At 42.5% G+C, this 13,297-nt stretch overlaps 1 protein-coding gene across 2 annotated transcripts; it reads left to right on the top strand.

Annotated features, from left to right (window-relative positions):
- Positions 1–1,991: 1,991 nt before the first annotated feature.
- LOC121645094 (zinc finger and SCAN domain-containing protein 21-like) lies at positions 1,992–10,725 on the top strand. 2 transcript variants are annotated; one of them, XM_041993453.1, is made up of 4 exons: positions 1,992–2,190; positions 6,658–7,322; positions 7,512–8,322; positions 9,567–10,725. In XM_041993453.1, exons 1-4 carry the CDS (start codon positions 2,019–2,021, stop codon positions 10,451–10,453), a joined length of 2,535 nt encoding a protein of 844 aa, XP_041849387.1. In that variant the 5' UTR covers positions 1,992–2,018; the 3' UTR covers positions 10,454–10,725. The 2 variants fall into 2 exon arrangements, with proteins under 2 accessions (XP_041849387.1, XP_041849386.1); XM_041993452.1 differs by having other exon boundaries at positions 6,658–8,322.
- Positions 10,726–13,297: the final 2,572 nt, after the last annotated feature.

The raw sequence follows: 13,297 nt of genomic DNA on the forward strand, positions 1-13,297 counted from the left end.
CAAAACTTTATCTGAAGGTGTTTCATTAAAATTCACGAGTTCATCAGATGTTCTTGTGCAGAATAGCTCATCATGAGGCGCTTCCTCCTGTTAACCTGCTCTGTTAGAAACATTAACATGAGTGTCTTCTTTACTTAAGCTACAGCGTAGGTTCATTAGAGAAGATCTCATACCTCTGAAAAAGCCAAAACTACTTATCATCCATCATTCCCATGTTTTCCAGCCCTGTAGCCAGGCCATGTATTCCTTTAACTCTCAGTTGTGATGACGACTTCAAGATTTTCTTTACAAATTAAATGTTTTCGTGAGAAAAAAATTATTCTTTGCATTACTGTCAGTGATGCACCATAAACTCAAAATGTATGTTTCAGCTCTCTCTGTCCTGTTGATCCCATCAGGCAAGAACAGCTTCAGCTAAACTAACAACCAGAAGCGCTGCACTTCCACGTAGAACAGATCAGTTTATTTTTATTGACATGCATCACAACGTTGCTTCATCTGATCTGTCAGTCCATGGACCAATATCTAATCTCCCTTTTATGACTGACCACAGAGGGCAGAGTCTGACTTTCTAAAAGTGGAACAGGAGGCGGCTGGAGACTGGTGGTCTTTCACATCCAACCCCACATTTTCTACAGTACTTTAATTACTCTATCAGTTTAAATCAAGTATCTTCACATTCTCTGGGAAAGTAAAAATATTTTGTTTTATTTTTTCTATCTTTTTTGTATATTTTATCTTTAACTAAACAGTTTTTTATGTACCGGTTTACATGAACACACACATCTGCCTCCATCAAAGACACAAGCAGGCAGCAGCAAAGCGTCCAGTCGGCTCAGAGCTGCAATCTGCCCTCTGTCTTGGACCTGTACTGGTCCAGGATCTGAGCCGGGCTGGAAGGATCATCCTCTGGCAGAAGGTTGCAACACATCAGGACCAAAACTTCTCACCATGGAAACACTTTCTTCCCGTCTGCTGTCGTACTCACCAGTAAGGTTTCATAAACTGACACCTCCTACAAATGAGAATTTACATAATACTCTACCTCATCGCTCAACAATGATGTAGCATATTATCTGTTTTTTTTCTTATTCCATTTTATATTTTATTTATTTACCCAGCCCCAACACACACACACACACACACACACACACACAGAGACCTCTCCTTTGCATTACACTCTTTATATTTGTGTTGCGTACAGGCGTTTTCTCTTTTCTCTCACAGAGATGTGTAATTTTTTTATACTTTATGCCCTGCAAATATTCTTTTTAATTCTTTGTAAAGCACTTTGGTCAGCTGGTATGTTGTTTTAAAGTGCTTTAGAAATAAAATGCTATGATATTTTTTCTGTTTTTGTTGCTTTTTGTTTTAGCACCTCCACCTCAAGACAACATACTCGTATGTGCAAACTCACTTGGCAATAAAGTCCCGTTCTGATTCTGATTACTATAAATTGAACTAATGTGGGTAATTAGATTATAGTTTAACTGCAGTGAATTGCATCTAATTGTACTGGGTCTCTAAAGTGCTTTGAGATGACTTTGTTGTAATTGTCTCTATACAAATACAGTAAAGTTTCTATTTTATTTGGGGTTCTGTATTGTTTATGAATCAATGTTTTATTTTAAATTTCCATTATAGCTTTGATACTCAGAATTTTGCTTTAGTTATTTAGTAATTTAGAGGTAAGATTTCTGCTAGAAACTTAAAAAAAGTAAGTAAAAAAATCAAATTAATAATAATAATAATAATAATAATAATAATAATAATAATAATAATAATAATAATAATAATAATAATAATAATAATAATAATAATAATAATGCTTTTAAACTGTAACGTAAACAGCTGACCCAGACGGAACAATAGTTTAAACCTTGTTCTCCAACGGAACTTTAAAGCGTGACATCAGGCGGATGTAAACAAGAAAAAGGCGCCAGGATCGTGTTTTTCCTGAAGCGTGGGCTGTTGGAAGAGGACCAGTCTCTCTGCAGCACATTACCGCAGCTTTAAAAATGTCTTCAACTCAGTATTTTAGAGAACTAATCAGCGAGCGACTAACAGCCGCCGCTGAGGAAATATTGACGGAGTTTGAAAAGACCATCGTCCAGTACGAAGAGGCGATGGATCGTCAGCGCAGACTGCTGGAAACCAGCCGGAGACCGAAAAGAAACCCGCGTAAAAGAGGTATGTACGGTACAGATGTTTGTCCTCAGGATGTTTGCCTTGTCCATGTTTTATTAAATCGTAGCAAAGGATCACTAACGCGAGGAAACGAGATAAATAACTCGTGGCTACGCAGTAATTCAGCGCATTTTTATGTACATGTAAATTTTATATGTTGGGCATAATAATTATTATTATGCAACAATAATCCCCAGATTGGCATTTGATGGAACCACATTTTAAAATAATTGTCGAATCATTTGTCTAATTTTGTGCAGGTTTAATTATAAATACAGCAACCCAGGAGTAACAAAAGGTAAAAAGGCTTACAAATAGTTTATTAAAAGTACCAGAAAGTACAGAAACCAAAATAAAACGGGAAACAACTCAGCTACACAAAGGAAGCGAAACCATGACAAAAAACAGGGAATTTCACAGTAATATTAATTTCTCTAGACCTGTTTGTCTTGTTGGACTGGCTTTTTTTAAGGCCTTAACAGCTGATTGAGGTGGTGAAAAAGTACAAACAATGAATACAGCACATGGAAAATAAAGACAGGAACCGCCTTGCCAGGTACAAAGTTTCTTGTTAAATATGAAATCACCGGGTCAGTAGTTCATTGCACATAAAACCACAGACACCCCCCACAGTTATCCCCACCCCGTCGTGGACGAAGCTTCTTGTGGAGAATGAAAGACCGGACCAATGCAAACTTTGTTCTTGTTCTTGCGGCCTCGAGAACAAGAACAAACTTCTTGCTTCTCACAGAATAATTTACCAGCTTTCCTCTCTGCTACAGATCACATATAAGCTAGATCCCAGATTAACCTGCTTTTAGCAGAACATACAATAGAATGAAAGTTAATGTCGGTGGTACTGAGATCGTTTAGATTGAACCAGCTGCAGATTATTGATTGTGCTGGTAGATGGTCTGCAGAGGGGGCAGCGGATCCTGGTGATCCTGGACCAGTCTTCACCGCTCTGCAGGCGTTTGCTGCCGTACCACACGGTGATGCAGCTGGTCAGGATGGACTCAACCACGCAGCTGCAGAAGTTTCTAGGATCTTTGGTGACATGCAGAACTTCTTCAGCCTCCTCAGGAAGTCCAGCCGCTGCTGAGCTCTCTTCACCAGCTGTGTGGTGTTGAGTGTCCAGGTGAGGTCCTCGCTGATGTGGACCCAGATATTTAAAGCTGCTCACCCTCTCCACGTCCGGCCCGCGGATAAGCAGCGGCCGGTGCGTGTCAGGCTGATCCGTGAATGAACTGCTCTGCATGACGCGACACTGGGTCTTGTTTGCTATGTGCCTTCAGAAGGCGGAAGAAGAAGTAGTTCCTACCTACCAATCCTGAAAGTTTAGTTATATAAATGCTGGTATAGGAGAAATAGATATTTTACTATTGTTGCACATCATTACTATTTATTCTTCTGGGATACTTACATCAAGTCTTAGGCCCGTTTTTACTTATTCATTCATTTATTTATTTGTTTTACTGGGACACCTATGGAGGAGTAAAAGTGTCACAATGAATTAATTAAAAATATAATTAAATAATTACTTAATGTGTCATTAATTAGTTAAAATACAAATGAATGTATGTAAAAACATATATTTATTTAACAGTTTAATTATTTCATGGTCCTGTGCGTATATATATAATATTATATATATTTTCCCTCCCTGCTGCCGCGGTGCGTCTGATCAGGAGACAGCGGGTTAATGTCTGGAGCTTAAGAAAGAAGAAGAAGAACCGACATTTTTCTTTCTTTGTTTAAACTCGTGCAGATGGTACAACATTGTGATTTTTGGACGGAAAACTGCTCCCAAAAGACAATGAAGAACTTTTTATTTATTTTTTTATTATTCATTTATTTAAATAAATGTGGGTTTACTTTAGGCAAGACAGCAAAGGTAAGACATGCTTTCTGACTTTTACAAGCGTGCAGCATAAATCGGGTCTTCTTCTGCCTCTGGTTCGGTGAATCTTGGTCATATTAAGATGAAACTTCCAGCTGTGGAATCTGTGAGATGTGAGCTTTCAGTAGAGGAGCCGTTTGTTCGTGTTCATGGGGAAACATCATCTGTGTTTACATGTTTTTCAGACTTTGTGTACCTGGTCTTTGAATTATTGTTGTCCTCACTGTGTTTGTTGGCGATAGAAATGGTTTTACTGAGCTGGTAGCTGAGATTCTGGACTTTCTGTGGATACCACACATGTTTATAGTTACATCTACAGACCTGATGCTACACCCGGAGACCAGATGTTAACCCTTAACTCCCAGTAGCAGAGGCTGCAGGTGCAGAGGTGAAGCTAAACAGTCAAGCTAAGAATGAAAGTTTAGAGAATTTATATCCAGAAATCTTATTTAAAAAAGAAAAACTGAAATATCAGATGGTCATAAGTATTCAGACCCTTTGCTGGACACTCATTTACCTCACATGCTGTTCATTTCTTCTGATCCTCCTTGAGATGGTTCTACTCCTTTATTAGAGTCCAGCTGTGTTTAATTAAACTGATTGGACTTGATTAGGAAAGGCACACCTGTCTATATACGTCCTTACAGCTCACAGTGCATGTCAGAGCAAATGAGAATCATGAAGTCGAAGGAACGGGCCAAGGAGCTCAGAGACAGAAATGTACAGGTCTGGCCAAGGTTACAAAAGAATTTCTGCAGCACTCAAGGTTCCTAAGAGCACAGTGGCCTCCATAATCCTTAAACAGAAGAAGTTTGGGACGACCAGAACTCTTCCTAGACCTGGCTGTCCAGCCAAACTGAGCAGTCGTGGGAGAGGAGCCTTGGTGAGAGAGATAAAGAAGAACCCAAAGATCACTGTGGCTGAGCTCCAGAGATGCAGCAGGGAGATGGGAGAAAGTTCCACAGAGTCCACTATCCCTGCAGCCCTCCACCAGTCAGGGCTTTACTGCAGAGTGGCCCAACGGAAGCCTCTCCTCAGTGCAAGACATATGAAAGCCCGCATAGAGTTTTCCAAAAAAAACGCATGAAGGAATCCCAGACTATGAGAAATAAGACTCTCTGGTCTGATGAGACCAAGATGGGACGCTGTGGTGTTAATTCTAAGTGGTATATGTGGAGAAAACCAGGCACTGCTCATCACCTGCCCAGTACAATCCCAACAGTGAAACGTGGTGGCAGCATCATGCTATGGGCGTGTTTTTTAGCTACAGGGACAGGACGACTGGTTGCTGACGGAAAGATGAATGCGGCCAAATACAGAGATATCGTGGAAGAAAACCTCCTCCAGGTTTCTCAGACTGGGCCGAAGGTTCACCTTCCATCAAGACCATGACCCTGAGCACACAGCTAATAACAAAGGACTGGCTTCGGAACAACTCTGTGACCAGTCTTGACTGGCCCAGCCAGAGCCCTGACCTAAACCCAATTGAGCATCTCTGGAGAGACCAGAAAATGGCTGTTCACCAACATTCACCATCCAACTTGATGGGACTGACGAGGATCTCCAAGGAGGAATGACAGAGGATCCCCAAATCCAGGTGTGAAAAACTTGTTGCATCATTCCCAAGAAGACTCCTGGCTGTACTAGCTTAAAAGTGTGCTTCTACTTAATACTGAGCAAAGGGTCTGATTACTTAGGATCATGTGATATGTCAGTTTTTCTTTTTTAATAAGGATGGATAAATGGATGGATGGGTGGATGGCCCGCCCTTTACCCTTGTTGAGGACGGAGGCTTTTCTCTCGTCTGATTCAGCACTTAGAGCCACGGTTTACGATGCCGAGCCGCTACTTTGCTGATGTGCGCCTTCCATCTAAGTATGACGCTGTTGCCGAATGTATTCACACATAATATCAAATGGTTGTTTGATATCTTTAGAAAATGTTTGAGAGACATGCTAAGAGTTTTTCACTGGAAAAAATCAACATATTTCATTTTGGTATCGGCCTTTAGTAGCTGAAGGTTATCGGTTTAACAAAATGGTTATTGTGCATCGCTCATCCTAACAGGTTCATTTAACTGGCCCAGAGCCACCAGTTCTCCCCTGTTCACGTTAGACCTGCATGTCAGCCCTGTAGACCTACCAGTGCCCCCCTGTTCACGTTAGACCTGCATGTCAGCCCTGTGGCCCTACCAGTGCCCCCCTGTTCACGTTAGACCTGCATGTCAGCCCTGTAGACCTACCAGTGCCCCCCTGTTCACGTTAGACCTGCATGTCAGCCCTGTGGACCTACCAGTGCCCCCCTGTTCACGTTAGACCTGCATGTCAGCCCTGTGGACCTACCAGTGCCCCCCTGTTCACGTTAGACTTGCATGTCAGCCCTGTGGACCTACCAGTGCCCCCCTGTTCACGTTAGACCTGCATGTCAGCCCTGTGGACCTACCAGTGCCCCCCTGTTCACGTTAGACCTGCATGTCAGCCCAGTGGACTCTGGCTAAGCTGAACAGAATGTGTTTTATTAAATGTTTCTACAACCTCTTTAGTCACCTGTTTGTTCCTTTGTCCCTCCAGAACCTCGACGGCAACATGTTCATACAAAACAGAAGATCCTCAGTGACCAGTCAATCTGGAACCACAAGAGGAACTCCAGTCTGGACCAGCAGAAACCAAAACCTATACAGATTCCAGTGAATCAGGATAAAGTCTGCCTTAGTCCAGAGGTTCCGCAATTTGTATTAACGCGGAAAACTGATTCCTTTGTGAAGCTTCAGAGCCGACCCAAACCTGAAATACGAATCAGTCCAAGTCCTGTTGTCCAGTATCAGTACAAGAACGGCAGTCTGGACCAGCCGGCACTAAAACCTCTACAGACTCCAGTAGAACAGGATGAGGTCTTCATCAGTCAGGAGGAAAAACAGCAAATACTTAAAAAGAAATCTGATTCCTTTATGATGCTTCCCACCAAAACCAAATCCCAAAAACCAATCATTCCAAGATATGTTGTCCAGAAGAGTACCTCCAGTCTGGACCAGCAGAACCCAAAACCTCTACAGATTCAAGAACTGGACAAAGTCTGTATCAGTCAGGAGGAAAAGCAATTCGTATTAAAACTAACTGATTCCTTAATGATGCTTCAGAGCCAACCCAAATCTGAAGAACCAGTCATTCCTATACCTGTTGTCCAGTACCAGGAGAGTACCTCCAGTCTGGACCAGCAGAACCCGAACCCTCTACAGGTTCCAGAGGAACAGGACAGAATCTGTATCAGTCAGGAGAGAGGGCAGAGAATATTAAAACAGGAAACTGGTTCCTTAATGATGCTTCAGAGCCAGCCCAAATCTGAAGACGCAGTCATTCCTATACCTGTTGACCACTACCAGGAGAGTACCTCCAGTCTGGACCAGCAGAACCCAAACCCTCTACAGGTTCCACAGAAAAGGGATGAGGCCTGCATCAGTCAGGAGGCGAAGCAACTCGTAATAAAACTAACTGATTCCTTAATGATGCTTCAGAGCCAGTCGATATCTGAAGAACCAGTCATTCCTATACATGTTATCCAGTACCAGGAGAGTACCTCCAGTCTGGACCAGCAGAACCCGAACCCTCTACAGGTTCCAGAGGAACAGGACAAAATCTGTATCAGTGAGGAGGAAAAGCAATTCGTATTAAAACTAACTGAGTCCTTAATGATGCTTCAGAGCCAGTCGACATCTGAAGAACCAGTCATTCCTATTCATGTGGTCCAGTACCAGGAGACGAGCTCCAGTCTGGACCAGCAGGACCCAAACCCTCTACAGAAAAGGGATGAGGCCTGCATCAGTCAGGAGAGGGAGCAGCCCAAACTCAAATCTGAAGAACCAGTCATTCCTATTCATGTGGTCCAGTACCAGGAGACAAGCTCCAGTCTGGACCAGCAGGACCCAAACCCTCTACAGAAAAGGGATGAGGCCTGCATCAGTCAGGAGAGGGAGCAGCCCAAACTCAAATCTGAAGAACCAGTCATTCCTATTCATGTGGTCCAGTACCAGGAGACAAGCTCCAGTCTGGACCAGCAGGACCCAAACCCTCTACAGAAAAGGGATGAGGCCTGCATCAGTCAGGAGAGGGAGCAGCCCAAACTCAAATCTGAAGAACCAGTCACTGCAAGACATGATGTCCGGTTCTTGAGGGAGATGGATCCTCATCACAGATTGATGGATGTTACCTGGCAACCCATGGTGAAGTTACACAGGATAGGTAGGTCACACTGTCTGCTTCAGCTTTGACTAAAACACGGTGACTGGAAAAAGAGGATTCATCTGTGCACCTTTTCTAATGTTTTAAACATATCAGGGCTGCAACGATTAGTCGATGTTGTCGACAAGAAAAATAGTCGACAACAAATTTAACCGTCGACTGTTGTCAGCAATAAACAAAAAAATCTACAGAGTGAGACATCGTCTTCTTTTTTATCTCTGCTGAGAGTTGCACATACACATTAAAGTCCGCCGGGGGAAAAATATGGCGGCGGACCAGGGAACTAAACGGCGGCCGAGGATGTCAACAGTCTGGAACAACTTCACGTTAAACGTATAAAATAAATTAAATACATGTGAGGTTTGTAAAGCGGACCTTGTGTACGACGGAAGTACGTCTGCAACGCTCGAACACTTAAAGAGGAGTAACGTCGGACTTACATAACAACCGATTGGTCGACTAGTCGTTTTAATAGTCGGTGACTAATCGACCATCAGAATAGTTATTAGGTGCAGGCTTAAAATGTATAGTTGCATAAAACAGAGAAGCGAACTTCAGTTCTTCTGCAGTCTCATAGTTGATCATTTAGACACGATTACACAGTTACAGTCCAACACTGCTTTTTATCCATCTAAAGAATCGACTCTGGCGGGACGTCCTGCCTGTTTCCTGGTAATGACGTCACATCGTCAATTATTCCATCAACTGTATTACTTTTCCACAAAATTATTCCGAGTTCTGTATTTTTCCAGTATAGTCCTTATGAATGTCTGTCCGCAAACTCCTCCTTCGAATATGAAATCTAATTTGTGGTCCAGCCATGTGACCTTTCTGTGAACCCCGTGTAATCGGTTGGACCTGTTACGTATGTTAGAGGTGGGACTTCAACGCATTATTTACAATTACTGATTACAAACAATGGCCACATAAAACAAAATGAACAGGTTTGATCGTAGTTTCCAAACAACGCAGCACGTTTGTCAGCGCGCGGTTTCCAGTACACCGATTACAGCGACGCACACGTCCGAGCTTGGGGCTATATTCAGCCAGTTTTCAGACCCCTGTAGCGTTTTCTGGCTAACAAAGTGGGTAGCAGCAGTTCTAGAGACCTCGGTCTTACAGCTGCAACTGAAGGAGTTATCATGACGGAACATGTAAAGTTTTATTTGAATATTTAAGCACAAGTTCAGAGTGTAGAGTCACTAGAAGATGGTTTTACTAACATTTTCTTATTTCCCACCTAGAACTTCCAGAGCAGCGCGTTGGTGGGGAGGACATCAGTGGCCAGCAGTCCTGTGGGAAAGAGAGCAACTGCAGTCTGGACCAGGAGGATCTACAGCCTCCACCCACTGAAGAGAAGCTAAATGAACAATGCTTCAGTCAAGACGGAAAGCAGCTTGTGCAGAAGCAGAGTGATGCACGTATTGTCACGCCTGCTTATAAGGAAAATGGTCAAAGTGAACCAGAACAGAACAGGGACCAGCTCTTCTCTCTCAACTCTCCCTCAGCTGAGAGCCAAAAACAGGGGCGACGCAAGCGTCACATGACCACAAATCCTGATGCAAAAGTAAACCGTTCCCTTCCAGAGAACATCTGTATGACAGATAAAGGGAAGAATTCAGAAGCAAGAGACACTTGGGCAAAGACTGAAAAGAAAAAGCTTCTGCAGAAACATCAAAGAATCCTGGACTGTGAGAAACCTCACCCTTGTGAGACTTGTGGGAAAAGATATTCTCATTTACCAGCATTTAAAGCGCATTTAACCGGCCACGTGCGAAGAAGGAACCTTCATCCTTGCAGATATTGTGAGAAAGCATTCAAACACCCATCATTACTGAAATTTCACATGAGAACTCACACAATCGAGAAGCCGTATTCCTGCAAAGTCTGTCACAAAGATTTCTGCAGCAGTAATGCTCTGAACACCCACATGAGAACTCACACGGCTGAAAAGCCGTATTCATGCACAGTGTGTCAGGAAACGTTTGCTTGGCACAGCTCCCTGGTAGACCACATGAGAACACACACCACTCAGACACCATATTCATGCAAAATTTGTGGGACGGGTTTATGTAGTAACGAAAGCCTGAGGTTCCACATAGCAAGTCATACGGACGAGAAGTTCACTTAAGATGTGTCCCAAAGGGAAAAGTGCCATGTGGAAGTTTTTACATCATCACTGTAGATCAAAGCTGTTAAAGAGCTTCGTTTCAGTGCACGTTTCAGTGCACGTTAGAGCTGCTTATCAGTGAGGAAGATGAGGCTCCTGCAGATCAGATCTTCTCCTCACCTTCATGTACTCCGTCTTCAGCATCTCATGGACGAAGAAAATTACAAAAACAAGCTTTTTTTACTTTTCTTGGTTATTAAAGGTTAAAAATCTGAGATTTATAATCATCCACATGCACTGTCGTTGCTGAATGTTCATCTTGTTTTACTTTAATAAAATCCTCTTTTCACACACTGATCATTGCCGGTTGTTTTTCTGATCTCATGTATTGATCCGAACAATAACAGCTTGTAAAGTGATGATGTAGAACACCAGGTCCAGCCTGAAGTCTGTGCTGGTGAACTGTGGTGCGACTGGATGGAGATCAGCTGTGTGAGAATATCAGCTGTGATCCAGTCAGAGTGTTTGCAGCTTCATGTTTTCTTGTTGGTGTGGATCTGCTGCTCGTGTCAATCCTCCCACAGCTGGAACCACAGAGACTCTGATAAAACAGGAATGAGCAGAATCCATCTGATATGAAGCTGTGGTCTGAATACCACTTCCCTCCTCTTTGAAGAGTAGTCAGATATCTGTGTTCAGGTTTTTGTACAGCCTCTTCTACACTTTGTATCACTGTGTTTCTAGAGCACAGTAGTAGAGAGCTGTGTCTGCCAGGGTTAGCTCGCTGATGGTCAGGCTGGTTGTTGTAGACGATGTTTCTGAGGAATATCGCTTCCGACTAGATTCAGGAATATATTCTCTATCACTCCTTGATTTTGCTCCTTTCCAGAGTATAAACTGAGGAGCCTGAAGGTCAGAATGATGTTTGTACCAGTGGAGGTAAACTACGGTTTCATCAGTCTGATATCTGCATGTGAGTTTGAGAGGTCGTCCTTCTCTTCCACTGACTTCATCTTGATCAGGAGAGATTGTGTCTGCAGCTTTTAGTCCTGGAAAAAGTAGAGAAAATGAAGCCATCAGACTAACATTGTCCATGAGGCTGAGAGGAGAAGACAGTGGAAAATGTCTCCTGTACAGTGTTACTCTGTGGACATTCACAACTAAATCAACTGTAGAACTCTGTCAGTTCAATTTACAAGATGATCCAAAGATGATTTTCATTCTATCAGAGCAAAGAAAGCAGAAAAGTAGTGAAATGCAGTCTGTATATGTGGTTAATGCAGCAGCTTCAAGCAAACTTTAATCCCTGTTCTTAAACTCACCTAGAATGTGAGATAGAAGCAAAAAGAGGTAAAGCAACATGTCTTTGGAGTTCTTAAAGCCAGACACACAGCAGATGAACAATGTTCTTCCACTGCAGTAGAATGAGGAAGAAATAATGTCATTGGATGAGCTGAAGTTCAGTGGGCGGGGCCATGATGTTTTCAGTTCAGCTCAACCAATCAGATTGTTTCCTGCTTCCACAGCAGCTCTGTCTCTGTCTCTGATCTTTACTGCTTCATTTCTCTCTTGTCTTTGTCATCAGTCCAATGACTCAACAATCAGAGCTTTAACAGTGTGTGAGGCCCTCTAGTGGACGTTGTGGAGTATTGCGTTGTCTTTGCTCCAAAGGTTTTTGTACAGAGTTTTGCTGTTTCCTGTCACTGTGGGCCTCACAGCACAGTAGTACACAGCAGAGTCAGACACTGCAGCAGAGGAGATCTCCAGATCCATCAGAGTTTCTTCTTTTCTAACTGTAACTGAATGTCCAGATCCTGAATCCTTCATAATGTCTCCAGACTCCAAGTGAGAAATCAGGAATTCTGGTGGTTTTCCTGGATATTGTCGATACCAGAAGCAATAATCAGAGGTTCCCTTGGTGTACCTGCAGGACAGAGTAACAGAGCTTCCTTCTAAACTGGACATGGTGATGTTGATGGTGGTGAGTTGTTCATCACTGAAACCTAAAGGAAGAGAAATATTTGTTAATGTTTAACATGATTTACTTTCATTAAATATTTCCATTAAGATTCATTTTCTTTTTTAGTCCATTAATACCTGTTAGAATAAGAAGAAGCAGAGAAATGAAAAGACAGAAGATCAGCATGTTGAATAAAGGTGATGTTTGTGGTTTGTGTGTTGAACTGTGTTGAATGTGGAAGTTTGTGTCTCTTCTATAGTTCAGTAACAGCTCAGCTCCTCCCTGAATCTCTCCGTCTCCTCTTTCATCTGTAGTTTCTCTTCTCTCAGTTACTCTTCCTCCTGGTTAACAGTCTGGCTGCTTCATCTTCATCACTCTGATCTCAGGAGCTTAGAAGGTCTTTCTGTTTTAGATCAGGACTTTACAATCTGGATCCCAGTTTCACTGTTGGAAACGTAAAAACTTTTATCCATATTTAACTTGGTTTGGATATTTTGGGCGTACAGAAAAGATTTATAAGATTTAAGATTTATTTTTTAGAATGTTGTTTGTTGATTTCTTAAATAAAAACTAAAAAACTGATGGAAATCTGTTGCTGATGATATTGTGACTCTCTGTAAGGGACACAGCTAGTCAGAAAATGATGTGACCAGAACTGTTTTAACAAGACTCTGTGTAATTTTAAGTCTGCCTCTGGGAGTGAGTTCAGTTGTAAAACCACATTTAGGGACCTTATTACCCTCCTGCCGGGATCGGTCAATGTAAACCTCATTCTAGGGGTCCGGCACCAGGGGCTGAGAGATAACAGTTCCCAAATGTTGGACTAGGGGTCAACAAAGAAGTGTCCTAAGCTAAAGGTCAGTTCAGCAGTGTTCAGCTTGTCTTCTGGCTGTCTGTGAAACTCC

Source organism: Melanotaenia boesemani, chromosome 8, assembly GCF_017639745.1.
Source record: "Melanotaenia boesemani isolate fMelBoe1 chromosome 8, fMelBoe1.pri, whole genome shotgun sequence".
Lineage (NCBI taxonomy): Eukaryota > Metazoa > Chordata > Actinopteri > Atheriniformes > Melanotaeniidae > Melanotaenia > Melanotaenia boesemani.